At 41.6% G+C, this 24,687-nt stretch overlaps 1 protein-coding gene across 8 annotated transcripts in view; it reads right to left on the reverse strand.

Annotated features, from left to right (window-relative positions):
* NTNG1 (netrin G1) overlaps window positions 1-24,687 on the reverse strand; it is a 301,578-nt gene that overhangs the window by 77,619 nt on the left and 199,272 nt on the right. For all 8 annotated transcript variants that reach the window (XM_029063769.2, XM_029063766.2, XM_029063765.2 and 5 more), the window contains exon 4: window positions 6,323-6,495. In XM_029063769.2, coding sequence (XP_028919602.1) covers window positions 6,323-6,495 — 173 coding nt within the window. The remainder of the gene's footprint in view (window positions 1-6,322; window positions 6,496-24,687) is intronic.

Consider the following 24,687-nt stretch of genomic DNA (forward strand, 5'->3'; position numbering starts at 1 on the left):
GAAGAGCATATAACTTAAATTGCCACATGCAGTGTTGGTTGGGTGTAGGGAAGAACTCCATTGTGAGGGTGATTTTCATATTACAGTTCATGGAAATCTTTAAAGCTAGAGTTGGGATGATTTTGGTACATGTCTCATTGAGACAGGAGACCAGACTAGATGAACTCTGAGGTCCTTTTCATCTCTGTCATTCTCCAGTAGGCAGGATTTGAAAAGACCCTCCGGCAAAATACCAAACACCTTGCACAATTCCACATTTTTGCTGAATAGAGTTATAAAATATTAATCTGATGAGCTAGCCCATCATTTTTCCCTCAAACACAAAAATAAATTGAATATCCTTACAAAATTGGGGTTTTTCATCTTTTGTAGGCTCATTCTATCCTCCTGTTGGGAATTTTATCATAATTTTATGCCCCACAGTTCACAGTTTGTTATTTGGTCCATTACTCTGGCATTTAACTAGATAAAACTTCAGTTCCTGGACTATCCATTTTTAGAGTTTGATTCCTCACAGCTGCTGCTTTGAAGTTTCTGATAACACCAATAAGTGTTTCAACTCATGATTCCACTGTGGCACACCATCCTGCATTTCCTAATTAGCTTTGCATTGCATCTGAACTGTTTCAAGCCAGCTTCCTCATTACTCTGGCTTTCGTGGGCATCCCATCAGCTCAATCCACCTTCTGGATCTATTCTGGGTGCCTTCTATTTTGTCCCTATCTTATTAGAGTGTATTTCTCCTCTGTTGAGCTTGGGACTTGGGTCCAGTCAACCGTTAATGGCAATTGAAGCCATTGTGGGATGCCCAAAGAATGGAGGAGATGAACAATCTTACTGAGCCGTTATTATCCATTATTTTCTTTCTGTGGTGCCATATACTTGTACAGTCCAAGTGGATAGTTTTCCAACATGAACTGGATCAGAGACACAATATGCTATCACCTCCAATGCAAAGGCCTGAATAACTGCCAGCTTTATCTTTATGCTAATTAATCTATAACACCAAAGTCTAACTCCTTACTCTCTGATCTCAGTGACCACACAAATTATACTAGCAAGAGAGACATCATGAGGCAGAGTCTTGATTTTAATTCCTCTAAAAAGCATATCCACCAAAGGGCTCCACTTTCTTTCAGCCAACTCTTCCCAAGGTCTCCTACAATTTAGATTTATCTACTTCTCTCTGCTGAGACTATGCTTACTGGATTTCAAATGACTGCCTTCTGGTAAAATCTAATGATCTGTTCTTTGTCCTAATCATTCTTGAATCTTTAACTGCTTTTAAGATGATTGACATTCCTCTCCTCTTTTTGGCCTTGGCTTTGCTGATGCAGTCATCTCCTGGTTTTCATTCTATCCGTCCATCTGAAGAGTCATGTACTTTACTTATGCTTGTTTGTTTATATATATATTTATTTATTTTAACATTTAGGGAAGAATCCCACCTAGAGAGATGTTTTCAAGGAGAAAGCAATGATTTTTTTTCCCCTATATCTGAATTAAGGGTGCGACACTTGGTCAGGTTTTCAGCATGTTCATACAGTGTTTTTCATTATCGTTATTATTATTATTCCACCTCCTATACTACTACTAATAATGGTACTGTTAAGCAATTACTGTGTGCCAAGCATTCTTCTAAGCACTGGGATATGTACAATGCAATCAGATCAGACATAGTTTCTGTCCTACAAAGGATTCATAGTCTAAGTAGATGGGCGAATAGGTATTTAAACTGAGGCACAGAGAAATTATGTGATTTGCCAAGTGGCAAATGACAGATCCGGTACAAGCAAATGACAAATCTGGTACAAGCTCTCACAATATCCCAGCTGGATTACTGTGTCAGCCTTCTCTCTGATCTCCCATCCTCCTGTCTCTCCCCACTCCAGTCTATCGTTCATTCTACTGTCTGGATCATCTTCCTACAGAAAAGCTCTGGTCATGTCACTCCCCTCCTTAAAAACCTCCAGTGGTTGCCTATCAACCTCCACACGAAACAAAAACTCCTCACTCTTGGCTTCAAAGCTCTCATCTCCTTGTCCCCTCCTACCTCAAATCCCTTTTCTCTTTCTACTGCCCACCCATACACTCCGCTCCTCTGCCACTCACCTCCTCACTGTTTCCTGTTCACACCTATCCTGCTGTCGACTCTGGCCCACATCCTACTGCTGTCCTAGAATGCCCTCCCTCCTCACGTCCAGCAAACTAACTCTCTTCCCCTCTTCAAAACCCTACTGAGAGCTCACCTCCTCTAAGAGGCCTTTCCAGACTGAGCTACCCCTTTTCCCTCTGCTCCTCCTCCGCCCTCTGCTCCTCTCCCTTCCCCCTTCCCCATCCCTCAGCACGGTGCTCATTTGTATATATTATTTATTACCCTTGTACATGCCCTTGATTCTATTTATCGTGATAATGTTGTCTTGTTTTTGTTTCATTACGTTTTGGTCTGCCGTCTGCCTCCCCTGATTTGACCGTGAGCATGTCGTTGGGCAGGGATTGTCTCTATCTGTTGCCAAATTGTACATTCCAAGCTCTTAGTACAGTGTTCTGCACATAGTAAGCGCACAATAAATACTAGTGAATGAATTAATGAATCCGGGATTAGAACCCACGTCCTTTGACTCCCAGGCCCATGCTCTTTCCACTAGGCCAAGCTAGTCATAATTATAGTAGTAGTGGTAAAAGTAATGTTATTTTAGCACTGACTGGGTGCAATGCAATGTGCTAAGCACTTGGGAAAATCCAGAAGTATAAAGCAAAAAGGAGAAGTTGACCTCATTCGACTGGGAAGCAGTATGCCTAATGGAAGGAGCATAGACCTAGGAGTAAGAGGAACTCGGTTTTAATACTGGCTCCATTAGTGGTTTGCTGTGTGACCTTGGAGAAATCACAACTTCTTTGCACCTCAATTTCCTCATCTGTAAAATGGGAATTAAATCCTACTCCCTCCTACTAAGACAGTGAATCCCCAGTGGGAAAGGGACTGTGTCCTACATGATTATCTTGTATCCACTTCAGTGCTAAGAACTGTGCTGGACAAATAGTAAGTGCTTAACAAGTACCATAATTATACATTTTTATTTGCCTGCTGGAAATATTACTCATCATCATTCCCTTATCTTTCCATCACTATCGATAATACCACTCTCCACCCTATCTCACAACCTTGTAAATTTGGCATTATCTTTGACTCAGCTCTCTCATTCAACCCACATATTTGATCTATCACCATATCCTGTCAGTTCTACCTTCACAACATCGCTAAAAGTTTCTATTTTTTCTCTATCGAAACTGCTACTACGCTAATTCAAGTGCTTATCATATCCAACCTTGACTATTGCATCCTCCTCCTCACTGGTCTCTTCATGCTACTCTCTCCACCCCAGTCCACACCTCATTATGCTGCTTGGATAATTTTTCTAAAAAAGTTTAGTTCACATCTCCTTTGCAACCTTCAGTAGTTGCCTATCCAGCCGCACATCAAAGAGAAACTCCTTACCATCAGTTTGAAAGCATTCAGTCAGCTTGTCCCCTCTATCTCACCTCACTGATTTCCTACTGCAACCCAGCCCACACCCTTTGCTCCTCCAGCACTATGCTTCAATTTTATTTATCTCATCCCTGATCCATTTTCCTTTGAACTGGAACTCCCACCTCCTTTATAGGCACCTGATTACCACTTTCCCTACCTTCAAAGCCTTGTAAAAATTCCATCCCCTCCAAGAGGTCTTTCTGTTCAAGCCCTCTTTTCCCCAACTTCCTCTCCATTCTGTGTTGTCTATGCCTGTGTTGGCACTGTTACCCTTTAAGAATAATGCTATTCACCCACCTCAGCCCCATAGTACTTATGTGCATATCTGTAATTTATTTATTAATATAAATATTTGTCTCCCTCCATAGACTGTAAACTCCATTTGGGCAGGGATTGTGTCTAGCAACTCTGTTGTATTGTACTCAACCACTTAGTAAAGTGCTCTGCACACATTAAATGCTCAGTAAATACTATTGACTGATTAATGCTGCTTTAAATAGGCTCTAGTGACAGGAGGCCCGGAAACCCATTACATTAAATTTAGTAAATGGAGGGTTTGTAGAGAAATTCCAAGAGAAGAATGGGAGAAAGATAAAATGAGAAGACAAGTGTGAAAGTCCTGTGAGATTTTAGGAAGAAATATTCAATGTTATGGCCAATAGATTCTTAACACGGTATGGGCAGGGAACATCTGCTAATTCTATTGTATTGTACTCTTTCGAGAGCTTAATATAGTGCTCTGCGCATAAAAAGCGCTCAATAAATATGTTTGATTGATATAGTCATTCATAACCAAATAGAAGAGGTTAGGAATGTGACGTTTGCCTCCTCCAAAATGTCTTTAGCTACTTCTTTTAATATTCTTAATTTTTGATTATTCACTTTTATACATTTGTTTCTGCTGTTTGTAATTCCTTCCTATACTCTCTAGATTTCTGTCTCTTCTATTTAGATGATGAGCCACTTGTGGGATAGGTATTGTGGCTGAATCATCAATCTATTACAACACTTAGTTTATTAATAATAATAATAATAATAATGGCATTCATTCGGTGCTTATTATGTGCCAAGAACAGTTCTAAGTGCTGGAGTAGATACAAAGTAATCAGGTTGTCGCACATGGTGTTCACAGTCTTAATCCCCATTTTACAGATGAGGTAACTGAGACAGAGAAATTAAGTGACTTGCCCAAAGTCACAAGCTAAGTGGCGGAGCCGGGATTGGAACCCATGACCTCTGACTCCCAAGCCCGTGCTCTTTCCACTAAGCCACGCTGCTTCCTCTACAAAGCGCCACTTTTTTAAAAAGTGCTCAGTATTGTGGTCCATATAGTATAGTGTTCATTCTAGAGTTAATGCTTACCCAATGCCAGCATAATTTACAATGATTAATTTATATATTTTCTCACTCTTCGAGGATGTCAATTAATTTGTTAGTTTGTTTCAAATATCTCATATCTCCCCCTTTGGATTGAAAATCCCTTGAGGAAGGGAAACATGTATTTTACATCTTTCATGCTCTGCGAAGGGTGAGTGCTCAGTAGGTATTGTTGGTGCTCATCCTGGCTAGAAGCTTCTGGGTCGAATAAACACTTATCTCTTTATACTTAATCCTCAAGTTGTTCTTATTAAAAAAATAGACCCACTCCTCCTGGCTCCCATCTCCACTGCTCTCGTCTCTCATGTCCACTGCCCCTAGCTCCTACTCCATTCATTCGTATTTATTGAGTGCTTACTGTGTGCAAAGCACTGTATTAAGTACTTGAGACAGTACAATGCAACAACAGACACATTCCCCGCCCACAGTGAGCTCACAGTCCAGAGGGGGAGACAGACATTATAAATAAATAAATAAATGAATAAATAAATAATAGGTATATACATATGTGCTGAGGGGCTGGGAGGGAGGATGATTGAAAGGAGCAAGTCAGGGTGACGCAGAAGGGAATGGGAGAAGAGGAGAAGAGGGTTTAGTCAGGGAAGGCCTTGGTGGAAATGTGTCTTCAATAAGGCTTTGAAGTAGGGGAGAGCAATTATCTGTCTGATAGGAGGAGGGAGGGAGTTCCAGGCCAGAGGTAGGATGTGGGCAAGAAGGCGGCAGCGAGATAAATGAGATCGAGGTACAGTGAGATGATTAGCATTAGAGAAGTGAAGTGTGTGGGCTGGGTTGTAGGTAAAGAGTAGTGAGATGGGGTGGGGGGGGCATGGTGATTGACTGCTTTAATGTCAAGAGTGAGGAGTTTTTGTTTGCTGTGGTGAGGTGGATGGGCAACCAATGGAGTTTCCTGATGATTGGGGAAACATGGTCTGAATGTTTTGGAAGGAAAATGATCTGGGCAACAGAGTGGACTGTGGACTGGAGGTGGGAGAGACAGGAGACAGGGAGGTCAGAAAAGAGGCAGATACAATAATCAACTCTACTGCCCTCACTCCCTCTGCTCCCAGCTCCCATCTTCATTGCTCATGTAGTCCTCCTCAAAATCTGCAGTGGTAATCCATTGAGGTTGAAGACTATTTTCTTATCAGATAGGATTTAGATAGGAGGGGTGGCTAGTGGTGATGGGAGCCAGGAGTAGAGGAGATGGGAGTGGTGGTGATGGAGAGGGCAGTTGGAGGCAGTGGAAATGGGAGTGGGGACAAGGCTGCGGGAGCAAGGAATGAGTAAAGGAAATGATGGTTTGCCCAGCGAAATCATCAGTAGATCCAGTGCTTTTGTCAGTGAGTGCTAGCCATTTGTCCCTCATACACAGATGTTCAAACCTAACAGTGATCTATGAGGAAATGTACTCACAGGTATTTGCAGTGCCTTTCGGGATGGGCAGATAGGAGCCAGGACTCCACGGACGACCGTGATAATTCTTCTTGCACCGCCCACAATCTGGGCCCGTAGTATTGTGCTCACATTCACAAGACAATTTACTGTTGTCAAAGACACAGACAGTGGCATGAAGATTACACTTGCACCTAGGGAAGAAGAAACAAGGATGTCATTTCAAGGGAAGATTTCATCTTAACCTGTCATGAACCTAGGAAATCATCACTCATTGTAACTAATCCATTTGGTCTCAGTTTGCTTGGCAGGAGGGGATGCTTGTCTTAAAAAAAATACATTAAAAAATCAAGCGTTTCTAAATAGTTTTTTTGAACAAGTTCCCCTTGAGGGTTTTTTATTCCATGGCAACTTACTCTACACTCGGAAAATATTGTAGGTACATTTTATAATCATCTGGACAATGATGGTTCATTAAAATCAATTCTACTTAGTGGTGTTTTTACACTCATGAGGTTACCATTCCAGACACTTAATGTGTTTTCCTCCCTAGTGTGTCCATGTTATTACACAGAATTCTAAATTCATTCTTTGATTCCTACTTCTGGCAAAGGAGAAGATTGTCCAGGTCTCTTGGAAGCCAGTCAAATGCCTTTGAAAGAAATTGCTTACCACACTGGAGGTAAACTTAAGTATTGCATGAGTTTGGAAAGTCTCGAGCAAAGGTCCTGCCACTTATGTCTGTGGGGAAAGTTATTTAAGGTTAAGTGATATATGGGAGACAACAATAGAATATGCAATTTCCAACAAAATGTATTACCAGATCAAAACTCCTTAAATGTAAAAACTACAATGGCCAACTCGGTATATGTTGACACAGCAGGTCAGAAACTGCTCCATCCCAAGGTCTGGCCAAGTGCAGGGACTAGTAGGAAGGGCACAGACCTAGAAGCCAGAGAACCTGCATCCTAACCCCCACCTCCACCACTTGCCTGCTGTGTGACCTTCACCTCTCAGTGCCTCAGTTTCCCCATATGTAAAATGGGGATTCAATACCTGTTCTCCATGCAGGACAGGGACTCGGTCCAAATTGATAAATTTGTATCTATCCCAGTGCTTAATACAGAGCTTCCCAGTGCTTAATAAAGAACTTGGCTCATTGTAAACTTAACAAATCCCAAGGTCATTTTTATCATAAACCTTATTGACAGAATTATAGTGATGGAGGATAAGCATATCACCTGTTTAAATAGATGAGCACATATAAAACTTCACACACTATTGTGCTTTTCCAAGTACTACGGGGTGTGTACTTGTGAAATTAATCAATTAATCATTTAATGGCATTTACTGAGTGCTTACTGTTTGCAAGAGCACTCGGCAAAGTACAACACACAGAATTGGTAGATGTGATCCTTTCTCACAAGGGGCTTACAATCTACAGGGGGAGTTAGACATTAAAAAGATTAGGAATAGGGAAATAGCAGGGAATAAGAATTTTTACAAACTTATTGTGGGGCTGGAGTGAATATCAAAGTACTTGAGGGATATACAGCCAAGTTTATAGTCAATGCAGTGGGAAGGGTGGATAGGGGAAATAAAGGGCTTAGTTTGGAAGGCTCTTGGATGAAATGTGATTTTAGGAGTGTTTTGAAGATGGTGAGAGTGATGGAGTGTCATATTTGAAGGGGGAGTGAGTTCCAGGCCCGAAGTAGAACATGGTCAATGGCAGGAGAGATGAGATCAAGGATAAATGTAAGCCCCAAGTGGGACAGGGACTGTGTCCAACATGATTAATTTATATCTACCCTAGCACTTATAACAGCGCTATCACAAATTATCAGAGAGTAGGTTGGTGTTAGAGGAGTGAGTATTGGGTTGGACTGTAGTAGGAAATCAGAGAGGTAAAGTAGGAGGGAAAGAGCTGAGTGAGTCCCTTACAGCTGATGGTAAGGAATTTCTCTTTAATACAGAAGGTGGATGGGCAACCACTGGAGTCCTTGAGGAGTGGGGAGATAAGTACTGAAGTTTTTTTAGAATAATGATCTGGGCCTTAGAGTGAAGTATGGAGTGGATTGGGAAGAGATAGGATGCAGAGGAATCAGGAAAAAGGGTGATGCAGTAGGCAAGGCAGAAAATGATGAATGTTTGGATCAAGGTGGTAGCAGTCTAGACAGAGAGGAAAGGGAGGATTCTACAGATGTTGTGAAGGTAGCACTAAAAGGATTTTGTGACAGATTGAACATGTACATTGAATGAGAGTAATGAGATGAGTAAAATCCCAGGGCTATGGGCTTGTGATACAGGGAGGAAGGCATTCTGTCTATAGGGATCAAAAAGTCAAGGAAGTATAAGGTTTGGGTGGGAAGAGGAGGAATTCTGCTTGAACATGTTAGGTTTGAGGTGTTGGTATGACATCCAGTAGAGATGTCCTGGAGCTGAGAGGAGACTTCACAGAAGAAGAGAGGATGGAGGTCAGGGATGGAGAAGTAGGTTAGGGAATCATCCATGTAGAGATGATAATTGAAGCCTAGGAGATAATGTGTTCTCCAAGGGAATGGGTATAGATGTAAATGTAGAAGGGAACTCACAACTGAACCTTTATGGACGCACCCAGTTAAAGGGGGGACGGCAGAGGAGGAGCCTGTGAAAGAGACTAAGAAGAAGCAGAGGAAGAGATAGGAAAAGAACCAAGAGAGGACAATTTTGATGAAGTCTAGGTCAGATAAGTTTCCAGGAAAAGTGGGGGTAGTCCACAATGTTGAAGTCAGCAGAAAGGTGATAGAGGATTAGGATGGAGTAGTGGCCATTAGATTTGGCAAAAAGGAAGTCATCGATAACCTTAAAGGCCGTTTCCATTGAGTGGAGGAGGCAGAAGCTGGATTTCAGGAGAAGATGTGGAGGCAGTACATGTAGACAAACCATTCAAAGAGTGTGGAGAGAAATGGTACGAGGGAGATGGGGTGATAATTGGAGGGACCCCTGGGGTCAAGGGAGGGTCTTTTTTTTTAGGTAGGAGATGCAAAGCCAGGCTCGAAGGCAATGGAGAAGGAACAAATGAAAAGTGAGCAGTTATGAAGATGGCACTCAGGGAGGGAAGAAAGGAGAGGATAATTGATGTGAGGTAGAGGGTGCAATTTGAGAGAAGGTGGAAGATTTCCTTTTGAGGTACAGCTGGGAAAGATGGGAGGGTCAAAGAAGGGGCTGGAGAGGAAAGGCCTGTAGAGACACCATTTGAGAATCCTGATGCTTTCAATAAAATAGCCAGAAACACAGTAGACACTTCACAAATACTACAATTATTAAACAACCAGAAAATAAATGCTATCACTATTTTAAGGGTTTATATTTTCTTTCCCCAGAATCTTGATGTAACCATACAGGAAAGACAGTTACATAAAGGTGACTACTCTTTGATTGCTCCATGACAGCCTGTGCTTTAGTAAATAATGGTGTCTTCTGTTGGGATCTCCAGAGCACATAGTACAATGCTTCACACTCAATAAATACCTTTGATTGAGTGATTTCATACTTGCAGTGTAAATGAGATCATTAGCAACAAACCCTGTTTATTTTCATAATGATAATTCACCCCAAAAGTTCCACATTCTTTAATTCCTTGTTTATATTCCAGCTGTTCTGAACATTTACCAATCGTTAAGCCTCAGAAATTTACAGATTAGCTAATATATTACCGCAGGTCATTGTATCCATCCAACCTGACTTCAAACTCAAGGAGGGTAACTTGGAGCACATGGTCACTTACACATATATCCATTTGTAGGGGAGTCATAGGTTCCTCTTGGGATCTGAACAGGGCAGCCACCACTTTTGAGTTGTGAATTCCAGCAACTTGAATTGTTATTTAAACAATATCCCCTCCAGTTGGAAATATAATCAGCACCTTTTAAAATTACCATTTGATGGAAAGTTTTTTGAAGCACGACGGAAGGAAACAAAGGTCTTACTAAACAGATCATGTTTAATTACGAGTGGGGTCTTATAATGATCTGCTGCATGCAGGGAGTTACTTTTGCTAATTTGCTTATTAAAGGATCTCTCTCTTTCCAACATTAGCAATGTTATGTAGTGCATATGCCTCTGTGTCCTTGTGCTTAAACCCTGGTGGCAGAAAACCTGATTAAAATGATTTAGCACCCAAAAAGGCCTGAAAATCCCAAATGGGGAACAATGTAATCACCAAGGATTTACTAGTTACATATGTGCGGAGGCAAAGCATGAAAGTGCTAATTATAAGTTGGCTCCGTACATTGCGACTGCTAATGCTATTTCCACACTTGAAGTAGTGTAAAAGGTGACTTCCAGTTTTATTCTGCTTAAACTATGTTGGCTGAGCAAATGGCTTTTTCAAACTGAGAAAGCAGAGCTTTAATTTCATTGGCCCTCTTTCATTTCATTAATTTAATCATATTTATTGAGTGCTTACTGTGTACAAAGCACTGCATTCATTCATTCAATTGTATTTATTAAGCACTTACTGTGTGCAGACACTGTGTGCGATTAGACTGTAAGCCCGTCAAACGGCAGGGACTGTCTCTATCTGTTGCCGACTTGTTCATTCCAAGCGCTTAGTACAGTGGTCTGCACATAGTAAGCGCTCAATAAATACTATTGAATGAATGAATGAATGAATGTGCGCTTCGGGAAAGTACAAGATAACAATAAAGGGTGACAACCCCAGCTCACAACAAGCTCACAGTCTAGAGGCACTGTACTGAGTGTTGTATTAAGCACTTTATTCATTCATTCAATTGTATTTATTGAGCGCTTACTGTGTACAGTGCACTGTACTAACTGCTTGGAAAATATGATTTGGCAACAAATAGAGACAATCCCTACCCAACAATGGGCTCACAGTATAGAACGGGGGAACTAAGTGCTTGGGAGAGTACAATATAACAACAGACACATTCCTGCCACCACGAGCTCACAGCCTAGAGGGTGAGGTGGACATTAATATAAATAGACGAATAAATTATTAGATATGTACAGATATATACATATGTGCTGTGGGGATGGGAGCGATGATGAATGAAGAAGCAGGTAAGAATGGCACAGAAGGGAGTGGGGCTCTCTTGTTTCAGGGGGCACAAGATGGGGGCTTAAGAAGCAGCATGGCTCAGTAGAAAGAGCATGGGTTTAGGAGTCAGAGGTCATGGGTTCTAATCCCAGATCTGCCACCTGTCAGCTGTGTGCCTGTGGGCAAGTCACTTCACTTCTCAGTGCCTCATCTGTAAAATGGGGATTAAGACTGTGAGCCTCACGTGGGACAACCTGATTACCCTGTATCTACCCCAGCACTTAGAACAGTGCTCGCACATAGTAAGCCCTTAACAAATACCAACATTATTATTATTATTTTTGCCTAAAGTGGATTTGACTGGATTACAGGTGTGTCTGAGTGCCCTATTTCAGTGGGCTCCATCCAGCTGAAGGGTTTTATTTACAATCTGTTAATAAGATGTGTCCTCTGTTTTGTCCCTGTAGATGGAACCTGATTCGTTTGGAAAATCTGCCAATTATACGATGCAGTCTCACATGGATGACATGGGGGAATCTGGGAAGTTTCCCTGTGAATATCACACCCCCCAAAAGCCTCACAATGCTGTGGCAGCAGGGAGTTGTTTAGGTCACCACCCCTCCAGAGGACAGAGGAGGTACAGGGGGACTTTGGGGGTGTCATGCCACCACCATACCTCTGGAGAAGAGAGAGGATGGGTGTGGGAGTGGGAAAACACTGACCCACTGTAGGGGGGTAGGAGTGGGATCATGGAATGCCCCGCCCTACCCCTCCCTGGCTCTGGCCACTGGTTGCGAGGCCAGCGAATACATATTTCAAATCACCTAAAAGAGATACAGAGATGAGGTGGCAAAGACTTCATCTGATAAATGGGTCATAACTCAAAATGGGGCTAATACTTCAGAGAACCATTCTAGACCAAGATGCCCAATCACCATATATTATTAGTAAACCTCTGAATATCACAGAGGCATCCTAAATCTAAAAAGATTTTCCAGCTGGTTGTGCCCTGAAACTTGTATCATTGCCTGAAAGGTCCATAACAGAAGGTTGGGATAAACCCTGGATCAGAGCCAACTGAGAGCAGAAGCAGTGCACAGAATTGTTGTTTCCTTCTCAAAAGTATCAGGGGCGGGCTTCAGAAATATGAGACATCTGAAGCACAGACTGAAACGGAACTATTGCTCTACTCCAAAACTGTTCGAACTGAAGAATGTGCAGGCTTTGCGTTTACAGTTTGGGTAACTGGAAACTCAGCTGGCAGATTGCCAATGCAGGCAAAAGCTTCAGCTCTAGGTTTTTGAAGCTTTGCTTTGGGCTGGACCCAAAGCAACCCCTCTCACTGATGAAAATCTGATGAAAAAGCACAACTCTTCAGCTCCTCCCAGCCATAAATATGACTACGGGGTGTCAGCAAAAAGGGATACTGAGGGTCCACAGCCTTGGTTTGTGTTTGGAAACTTCCCCTTCCCCGTTTTCATAACTCAGTGGATTGAGAGCTCCCTATTCCTATGACAGATGGAAATCTTATTTAGAGCACAGAATAACTTTCCCTTCTATTGGAAAAAATAATTTGGGTAGCTAGTGACTGATGCACTTTCTATAGGACAGTGAACTCTATTGCTTGTGGGAAGATTTCTTTGGGTCATATTTACTCTTTAACAGGTTCATATTTGGTCATTTAGCTATTTAAATAAAATCTGGGATGGAGGGAGGAAAGGCGAGGACAAGAAAAGAGTGATGGGAAGTAGGAGCATTTAGTAACATAAGAACTTCTCAACTGGAATACATGACTTTCAATATCTAACTTTTGTTCAGACTGTTTACCTATACAGTACACAGCTGATGCAGAGACACTGTAAACACCATTAAAGTCATTTGTTATATTGTACTCTCCCAAGTCCTTAGAACAATGCCCTGTACATATTAAGCACTCAGTAAATATGGTTGAGTGACTGACTACTAGTATCATACTGATTCATTTTCATGAAAAGAGCCAAGTAGCAGGCTGGAGGTAACATCATAGGACATTCTGTGATATGATCTAAATGAAAAGTCATAGTCTTTTCCCTTAGGCTCCTTGATCTTGGTCCTAACAATAACAACTGTGATGACATTTGTTAAGCATTTACTTTGTGCTAGGCACTGTACTAAGTGCTGGGGTGGATACAAGCAAATAGAGTTGTACACAATCCATGTGTCACGTGGAGCTCACAGTATCAATCCGCATTTTACAGATGAGGTAATTGAGGCACAGAGAAGTGGAAAGACTTGTCCACGGTCAAAGAGCAGATAAGTAGAGGGGCTGAGATTAGAACCCATGACCTTCTGACTCCTGGGCCTTTGCTCTATCCACTACCCATGCTCTATCCACTACATCATGTGGCTTTTCTGGAAGGAACCATCCAAAATAAACACTGAACCGCATCTCCCAGAATGTAAATTGTGGTTAACCCAATTATTGAGCATACATTTGACAAGCCTTTGAGAAAGAGATAAAAGAAATAGTCCCAGATCTAAAGGGGTTTTACACTCTAGCAGGGGAGACAGATACAATCCCTGCCCAACATCAGGCTCACAGTCTAAAAGGGGAAGACAGACTGGAAAACAAAATGAGTAGATAGATATCAATACCACCAATATAGATAAATAGAATCATATATATGTACACATCATTAATAAAATAGAGTAATAAATAATATATACATATATACACAAGTGTTGTGAGGAGGGGAAGGGGGTAGAGCAAGGGAGAGAGTAGGGGCAACGGGGAGGGGAGGAGAGGCAGAGGGAAAAGGAGGGCTCAATCTGGGAAGGCTTTCTGGAGGAGGAGAGCGTTCAGTAGGGCTTTGAAGAGGGGAAGAGAGTTACTTTGGCGGATGTGAGGAGGGAGGACATTCCAGGTCACTAATAGGATGTGGGCCAGGGCAGGGCAGGATAAGTGAGAACGAGGCACAGTGAGGAGGTTAGTGGCAGAGGAGTGGAGTGTATGGGCTGGGCTGTAGAATGAGAGAAGGGAGTGAGGTAGGAGGGAACAAGGTAGACTGTGAGCCCATTGTTTGGCAGGGATTGTTTCTATCTGTTGCTGAATTGTACATTCCAAGCGCTCTGCACACAGTAAGTGCTCAATAAATACAATTGAATGAATGAATAAAAAATTATTTAAAAAATGGATATGTGTATGAATAAATGCTTTAACAGTAGGGTGTGTTGGTTGACATTACAGAAGTGCTGTGAGTGGGTGTGAGTATGAAAGTGCGTAGTTGAGGCAGAAGTGCTGAGCCCTCTCCAGTCCTACGGAGGAGGCTGGACCAATCCAAATCACTGCCTGCATTTCATTAGAGAGGGCATTTGGGAGTAGAAGAAGTTGTGGGGCCTGAAATGAGTCAGCTGCATTCCCATATCGAAGCGGGAGAAAGGCTAAAATCAGCAACTGCCATCTGGGTATTGGGACTGCCGCTAACTTAATTTCAATCTGGGACTCAAATCCTACCCAAGGTGGGATCTGAATTGTAGGATGAACAAAGATCATTTCAACCATTGGAATGACTCCCTCCAAATCCACAGATGGGGTCCTGGTAAGATTCAGTCTCTTCTATGTCACCTGCCTTTGTGATCAATCTATCCATCTACCATCAATCGTGATATTTACTGAGCTTTTACTGTGCTGCCTGGATCACCTTTCTACAAAAACATTCTGGCCATGTTTCCCTTCTCCTCGAGAACCTCCAGTGGTTGCCTATCCACCTCTGTATCAAACATAAACTCCTCCCCACTGGCTTTAAAACACTCAATCACCTTGACCCCTACACCTCAGCACACTACTCTCCAAACACAAACCAGGCCACACACTTCGCTCCTCTAATGCTAACCTTCTCACTGTACTTCAATCACATCTATCTCACCACCGACCTCTCTTTCATATCCTGCCTCTGGCCAGGATTGCCCTCCCTCCTCATATCCCACAGACAATTATTCTCAAACAGTGACTTCAAATATCCAACAGACAATTACTATAAAGCCTTATTGAAGGCAAATCTCCTCCAAGAGGGCTTCCCTAAATCCTTCTTTCCATCTTTCCCTCTCCCTTCTGAATTGCCCTGACTTGTTCCTTTTATTCATCCCCCTTCCCAACTCCACAGCACATATATACATACCTGTTTATTTATTTATATCAATGTTCGTCTCCCCCTCCAGACTGTAATCTCACTGTGGGCAGAGAATGTATCTGTTACAGTGTAATATCCCGAGCACTTAATACAGTGCTCTGCAAAGAGTAAGTGCTCAATAAATACAACTGACTAACTCACGTCGACTGTGAGCCCCAGGTGGGACAAGAACTGTGTCCAAACCTGATTATTTCATATCTACCCCAAAGGTTAGTACAGTATTTGGCACACAATAAGTGTTTAATACAATATTATAATAGTAGTAATAATAATGGTGATATTTGTTAAACGCTTACTATGTGCCAGGCACTGAATTAAACATTGGAGTAGATAAAGGTAAATCAGGCCAGACATAGTCCCTGTCCCACATGGAGCCCACATGGTTAATTGTGATGATCAATTAACTGATTATCATTAGTACTATTATTATTAATACTAGTAGTAGGTTTGGTATTATTATTTCCACCTACTACACAGAACAGTATTCATTTAAAGCCAGCCCACTCCTATGGAGACTGTGTCACGCTGACCTGTTTCATTGACCTTTGTTTTTGACGAGTTTGTAAAATGATTGATTTATATTTTTGGAAGTATTAGGCAGTAGGACTTGTTTATAATTTACTTTCATATCTCCAACTTCCACCCATTTATCACTCCAATTTGTGATATGTGCTGATGTGCTGAGATCTGACTAATCAACTTAAACTCTGGCACAGGCCCACTGGATTCATATTTCATTTCTCCCAGCACCTATCATTTATGCAGGAAATATCCATTCATTCTGCATATTTGGCTTTCTCCAGGCTCCTTTGTTCCTATAATACCTCTCTTCTGAGGGATTATTAGCCACAAAACATTCCTGCAAAGAAACAGTCAGCAATACCAGCATTTGACAGATAGAGAGGTAAAACACAGTTCCCAAGGTCACCCAGGAAATTACTGGCTATGTAGGAACATTGATCCATTCATATGGCATCAGCAACCACCTCTGGAATGATGAATCCCAAATCTATCTACCAATGATCTCTCATCTCATTTGCAATCTCACATCTTCCATTGCCTCTAAGTAACTCCACTTGGTTGTCTCACTGGTACATAAAACTCAAGACATTTAATACAGAAATCCTCATCTTTACTCCTAAACCCACTCCTCCTCCTAACTTCCCTACCTCAGTGATAGATCACCTTCCTCCCTGCCCTAAAAGCCCTCAATCTTGGTGTCATCTTTGATTCTTAGCTAGCATTCAACTTTCACATTCAGTCTTCTGCCGAATCCTGCTGTTCCTCCTTTCACAATATCTCACAGATCCACTTATTTCTCTCCACCCAAATTGTGGCCTTCTTGGTACAAGATCTGGCTATATAGTGTCTATTCTCTGTGCTGGCCTCTCAGACTCCAGACTCTCCCAGCCTCACCTCTCTTCGATCTACATTTCACAAGGCTGCATGGACCATCTTCTTGAAGCTTCATTCAGCCTATGAATCCTCCTTCCCCTAAATCTCTTTGCTGGCTTCCTGCCTCAATTTGCATCAAACAAAAACTCGCTGTAATTAGCTTCAAGGCTCTCCACAGTGTGCTCCCAATTTACTCTCTTCACCCACTACTCTGCAAATTGTCTTCTTTCCTCCCGAGGCAATATTGTAGATGTATCTTGCTCTCAATTTTCCCACCTCCATATCTTTGCCCATGCTCTTCCTTAACCTCTCAAATGCCTTCTTCTTGGAAACATTACCTAAACTTTATTTCATTGACACTGTCCTCTCCTGGTTCTCCTCCTATCTCTCTGGCCACTCAGTCTCTTTTGCAGACTCCTCCTCTGTCTCCCAACCCTTAACTGTGGGAGTCTCTCAAGGTTCAGTTTTGGGTTTTCTTCTATTTCCATATACACCCATTCTCTTGGAGAATTCTTTCATCCCCATCGTTTCAACTACTGTCACTGTGTTATGTTTCCCAAACCTATGTCTCCAGCTCTGACCTCTCTCCTCTGCAGTCTCATACTTCCTTTTGCATTCAAGTCATTGCTACTTGTGTGTCTTGCCAACACCTCAAACATAACCTGTCAAAACTTCAAAAACAACCCTCTACTCCCCCTTACTCTCCCCGTCTCAGAAGCCGTAACTGTGACGTTATCCTTGACTCATTTCTTTCATTCAACCCACATATTCAATAAGACACCAAAATAAATTGCTTTAATCTGCCCTTTCCTTGCCATCCGGACTCCTACCATGTTAATGCAGGCACTTATCCTATCCCGCTTTGATTACTGCATCAGCCTCCTTGCTGACCTCTTTGCCTTCTGTCTCTCCCCACTTCAGTTCATACTTCACTTTGCTGGCTGGATCATTATTCTACATAACCATTCAGTCCATGTTTCTCCATTCCTCAAGTACCTCCAGTGGTTGCCCATCTACCTCCACATGAAACAGAAATACTTACTATTGGCTTTGAAGCACTGAATCACCTTGTCCCCTCCTACCCTACCTCTCTCATTTCTTACTACATCCCAGCCTGCACACTTAGCTCCTCAAATGCCAGCCTACTCACTCTATCTTGAACTTGTCTATCCTGCTACCGACCCTTCATCCAAGTCCTGCCTCTGGCCTGGAACTCTGTTTCCCTTCATATCTTGTCAATCACTTTCCCCGCCTTCAAAGCTTTATTAAAATCACATCTCCTCCAAGATGCCTTCCCTGACTAAGCTCCCATTTCCTCTTTTTCCATTTTCTTTTGTACCACCTTTTATGCACCCTGCTCTCAGCCCCTCAGTACTTATGAACATGTCAATAATTAATTTTTATTAATGTTTGTCTCTCCTTCTAGACTGTAAACTCCTTCTGGGAGGGAATGTTTCTACCAACTCAGTTATATTGTACTGTTCCGTACAGTGCTCTGCACACAGTAAGAGCTCATTAAATATGCTTGGCTGATTAATTGATTGGCTCTAAATCACTCCTCATATCAGACAGGATGACACTTTATTACATTCAAAGCTCCACTAAAATCCCATCTCTTCACAGAGGCCTTTCCAAAAGAATCGCCCAGTCTTAAGACAAATAATTTAATTATCCAACTCTATCACTCCGTTGGCGAACACATTTGCTCACACAGTTTCAACTATCACCTCCATGCTGATGACACTTAAATCTACATCTCCAGCCCTTATCTCTCTCTCCCTCTCTGCAGTCTCACATTTCCTTCTGCCTTCAAGACATCTTTACTTGGATGTCCTCCCATTCCCTCAAACTTAATATAACTAAAGTTGAACTTATCTTCCTACCCAAATCCTGTCCTCCTGTTCACTTTTCCATCACTGTTGATGGCACCACCATCCTTCCTGTCTCACAAGCCTATACCCTTGACATTATCCTCGACTTCTTTCTCATTCAACCCACATATTCGAGAAATCATTAAATCCTGTCAGCTCTACTATCACAACATTGTTAAAATCCGCCCCTTCCTCTCTATCCAAACTATCACATTAACACAATCACTTATCCCATCCTGCCTTGATTATTTTATCAGCCTTTTTGCTGACCTCCCTGCCTTCTGTCTCTCCACACTCCAGTCCACACTGCACTCTGCTGCCTGAATCGTTTTCCTTCAAAAATGTTCAGACCATGTTTCTCCACTCTTCAAGAAACTCCAGTGGTTGCCCATCCAACTCCACATCTAACAAAAACTCCTTGCCATTGCCTTCAAAGCATTCAGTCACCTTGTCCCCTCCTACCTCACCTCACTACTCTCCTACTACAACCCATCCCACACCCTTCATTCTTCTAATGCTAACCTTTTCACTGTACTAGGATCTCATCTATCTTACCGTCGACCGCTCACCCACATCCCACCTCTGGCCTGGTACATCCTCCCTCCTCGTATCAGAGACATAATTGCTCTCCCTCTCCCACTTCAACGCCTTGTTGTAGGCACATCTCTTCCAAGAAGCCTTCCCTGACTAAGCCCTCCTCTCCTCTTCTCCCACTCCCTTCTGTGTCGCCCTGACTTGCTCCCTTCATTCATCCTCCCTCCCATCCCCACAGCATATATATATATATAATTTATTTATGTATTTATTTATAATTATTGTCTGTCTCCCCTCTAGATTGTGAGCTCATTGTGGGCAGGGAATGTGTCTGTTGTTGTGTTGTACTCTCCCAAGAGGTTAGTACAGTGCTTTGCCCACAGTAATATATGTGTATCAATATATGCAATTGAATGAATATCATTCTATGAATGAATGAATATTCTATGAATTTATTTATACCATCCTTAGCATTCATATATGTGTGTCTGTATATGTGTGTGTATTCAGTCATTTATTTTAACCACTCTAATTGTAAATATTTTTATGTTTGTCTCCCCCTTTTGAGTGTATGAACCTGATGCACAGAGAACCTGTCATTTCATTTTTCCTTCCCAAGTCCCTTGTAAAGCACTAAATTTGTTCACAAAAAACACTACTACTACTGATTCAATCCCATCTGTTTTCACAGCCACTAAAGACCCTAGAATAATGAAAGATTGAGTTTCTTGGAGCCTAGGCAGTATATCTGGGCAGTTCTTGCCCAGCCATCCTTCAAACAACTCTACCCCTAAAAGTTATATTCAAACTTTATTATAAACACTAAAAATTTAATTGACAGAACCCCTAGAGTAATGCATCTCATTAAAACTTGTTCCTTCGGGGGGCATTACTTATAAGCATTCAAGGTAGCTAGCTTGCCAGAAAACTTCAGAAACAAGTAACTTCAGAAACAAGTAACCTAGTTTTAAAATAAAAAGAATATTTACAAAAAAGGAGGTGCACAGTACAGTGCTTATTGCAGTAGAATGAAAAACACTAGTATCCTCTTTATCTGTTTACTCTCCAGTTTTCTGTAAAGAGAGAGATTCCAAATCATTGTTATCATTTTTATGGTATTTGCTAAGCACTATGTGCCAAGCACTGTTCTAAGCACTGGGGTAGTTACAAGATAATCAGGTTGTTTCACATGGGGCTCACAGCCTTAATCCCCATTTTACAGATGAGGTAACTGAGGCACACGGAAGTTAAGTGACTTGACCAAAGTCAAACAGGAGACAAGTGGCAGAGTCGGCATTAGAACTCAAGCCCTCTGACTCCCAAGCCCATTAGCCTTACACTAAGCCACGCTGCTTCTACAAGTGTAGATGCTTGTAAATGGATGCAGAGGGATGGACTACATAGGGTAATTACTGCAGACTGAGACTACTGCTGCTCACTGCAGGATCAACCAGATGAGCAAGTTCTGAAGCAGAAGGTCAAGACAACTAAGGAAAATTGGCAATCAGCAAATTACATTAACTGCCTGACGTGCTAATCTGCTGAACTACTGCACTATAATTCATCTAAGGCAAGCATACAATTTTCGATAGTCTCCACTCCAGATGCAGATAATTCAGTGTTCAAACAACCTTGTGCCTATGAAGTCAGCATGTATAAAGACATCTGAATAATCCAAGTTTTTTTACCTATTCGTCCATTCATTTGCTGTTGTTAACATACAGCTATGATAGATATCCACCCTTTCCCCTCTGTATAACCACTTGAGACAATATACTCCATAAATTCACATAGAGAAATAAATACAAGTGGACCTCCAAGTTAATGGAAAAAGTTAATGATTTCACTGAGGGGGGGAGGTCACAAAAAGAAATATGATTTTTCTATTTAAAGATTATTCTTTGTATTTTCATTTATGTCACGTTCTTTGGAGTTAGCCCTAACTTCAAAAAAAAGATCTGTGGATTAGAAATTGGGTTAAAAAAGGATAAAACCCTGAAGTCCATAATCAGCCCTAATGTATAAGTATGCATACTCAATATATATATATTTTGAGGGTATATGTGCATGCAGGTATGTATATGGTAAGATACACCACAGAAATATAAAAATGTACACATTGCTTTTTTGAAAAGTATTATGGCAAGGAAAAGTCAAGTACTCACCTTGTGTATAATATCACCCACATGCTCTCAGCCATTTCTTCTGACAATGCATCCCATTCTGCCCAGCTAGATCCGAGTTTTTGGAAGAATATTCTCTAATTCTACCATTGCAAACTCCCCAACCATGAGGGCTTGTAACTGAGCTGGAATGACTGATACTTTAGCTAATGAATTTTTAGGTAAATAAATGAACTATGATTAAAATAATGTGCTTTAAACCTTGAAATTTAACTTTCATTTGAGATCTAATCTTGGTTTTGGAACCAAAATAAATCAAGACTGGAAATATAGCTCTCCCCTTCCTACCTTACCTACCTTGTACCTCAATCTTGTGTATCTTGCCACCAATCCCTTGTCCACATCCTTCCCCCTTTGGCCTGGAACTTCCTTCTTCTTCATATCTGACAGAACATCACTCCCACCATCTTTAAGGCCTTATTAAAAACCCATTTCCTCCAAGGGGCCTTCCATGACTAAGCCTACTAATCCTACTAATCCTACTAACCAATTTCACCTACTCACTCTCCCTTCTCTGTTGCCTATGAAGTTTGATATGTATTTTTTAATTAAGCACATGATATTCACCCCACCCTCAGCCCTACAGAACATATCCACATATCCTACATACATATTCTACAGGCAGAATTTACAATGAATTATGGGTTAAGGTGGCATGCAAAGAGACGCCAACAGCAATGACAACCAAAAACAGGAGAATTTATCTGACCAGCCAGTACAATTCAGATTGGTAGTCAGCCTTATCCTCTTAATTTGAAGTGAGCATTAGGATTTTCAAATACAAAATTAACAGAGAAGCAGCATAGCTTAGTGGATAGAGCACGGGCCTGGGAGTCAGAGGACCTGAGATCTAATCTTGGCTCTGTCATGCATCTGATGTGTGACCTTGGGCAAGTCACAATTTCTCTGTGCCTCAGTTACCTAATCTGTAAAATGGGGATTAAATCCTACTCCCTTCTATTTAAATTGTGAGCCTCATGGGGGACGGGGACTATGTCCAGAATGATTAATTGTATCTTCCCCAGTACTTAGAACAGGACTTGGCACATAGTAAGCGCTATTAAAGTACAACAAGTACAATAGAGAAGCAGCATGGTATAGTGGATAGAGCATGGGCCTGGGAGTCAGAAGATTGTGGATTCTAATCCCAGCTCCTCCACGTATCTGAGCAAGTCACTTCTATAATTCTATTTATTTTGATGCAGACAGCCAAGGGGAATATGGACTCAAGCCAAGAGAGACAGGACACAGTGAAGGCAGCAAGGAGGCTGATGCAGTACTTGAAGTAGGGAATTATAAGTGTTAGGATCAATGTGGAAGCAGTTTGAGTGATGAGGAAGGGACAGATCCTAGAGATCTTGAGAAGGTAGAACTGAGAGGTTAGGTAACAAAATGATTATCCGGATATGAAGCCTCCCTCTTGCACATAGCAACCTGGAGGACACGTGTCTTTTGTGGAGTAAGACTACTGGGGCTACAGCTGCTTGTCCTGCCAATAATAACATAGTAATATGGTATTTATTAAGCACTTACTATGTGCTAAGCACTTTTCTAAGCACTGAGATAAATACAAGGTAATCAGGTTGTCCCATGTGGGGCTCACAGTCTTAATCCCCATTTTACAGATCAGGTAACTGAGGCACAGAGAAGTGAAGGGTGACTTGCTGAAAGTCACATATCTGATAAGTGGTGGAGTCGGGATTAGAAACCATGACCTCTGACTCCCAAGCCCTTGCTCTTTCCATTAAGCCACATTGATTCTCCATGCAAACTCTTCCACTCCTTCCAGGACATAGTGAAGCAGCGTGGCTCAGTGGAACGAGCATGGGCTTGGGAGTCAGAGGTCACGGGTTCAAATTCCAGCTCTGCCACCTGTCAGCTGTGTGACTGTGGGCAAGTCACCTAACTTCTCTGTGCTTCAGTTCCCTCATCTGTAAAATGGGGATTAAGACTGTGAGCCTCACGTGGGACAACCTGATTACCCTGTATCTACCTCAGCGCTTAGAACAGTGCTCTGCACATAGTAAGCGCTTAACAAATACCAACATTATTATTATATTGAGTTGAATAGATGTCCTGGGTGAGTGAAGTGGTGGCTATATTCCCATTCCCAGTTTCCCAGTCTTCACTGAGCTAAAACTCCTAAAGGGAAAAGAGGGGGAGACTCAAAGGTAATGGGGCCAGTAGTCCAAGCATGGGGCAGGGGGCAAGGGCAAAAAAAGAGGGTAAGGAATTGAGGGATATTTGAATAAATCTTTTTCTCTCTTTCTGTGGAGGAGCAGAGAAAGAGAGAGGGAGAGAGAAAGAGGGAGAGAGAAAGAGAGGTAGAGAAATGTTGTGGAGACAGGAAATGAGAAGGAGAGAGAAGCAGGGACACAGATGTGAGAGAGACAAAAGGAAAGAAAGCTAGAAACAGAGGGAAGGAGAGATTGCATGACAGAAAGTTCCTTTCTAAGGGCTCAATCTGAAAGGTAAGCTGTAAACACAGGCTCACTAAGTAGATCAAACTAATTCACATTTATTCCTAATTATGAGTATTTAACCAAAAATTCATAAAGGTACATTGCCAGAGAGGTCTGTAAGTTTTGGGTGGTCAGTTGTATTTCTAAACTGGTCTTCACATTTAAAGTTTCAAAACTTTAGAAAATGTATTGGATATCTTTATTTTAGATTAGATAGAATAGATTAGATGCATTTTAGACCATATAAACAAAATTTGTTCACTTTGTATTTTCAAGCTCTGCAAGGCATAAAAATAGTTTTTATATATATATCTATAGATATATCTATAGATATATATATATCAATTAGTTGTGCAACAACTCCTTGGAGTAGATTACAAAATGTCCCATCCTTTTCTTTCAGTTTCTTTTAAAACAAAAAAGAGATGAAAAAAATGGATATAGAAAATGGGAGTTAGATAATGCCAGCATTTTACCACACTTCGCCTTTGAATCTCTACTCCTTGAATCTTTCCTTCTCCTCCAAAGTTGCTACTAGCTTTGAATTTCCAGCATTCTGGTCACAATGCATCATCCCCATAACTTTATTTAGAAACAGCATTTCTTTTTTCCTGTATTCAATTAATGGAGGCCTTACATCTGCTCAGCAGCTAGCCTAAGAAAGTCTCTATCTAAGACGATAGTGATTACCCACACAACTTCCTCTGTTTATCTGTAAGTACTATTTCACA

This window comes from Ornithorhynchus anatinus, chromosome 4 (assembly GCF_004115215.2).
Source record: "Ornithorhynchus anatinus isolate Pmale09 chromosome 4, mOrnAna1.pri.v4, whole genome shotgun sequence".
In the NCBI taxonomy this organism is placed as follows: Eukaryota; Metazoa; Chordata; class Mammalia; order Monotremata; family Ornithorhynchidae; genus Ornithorhynchus; species Ornithorhynchus anatinus.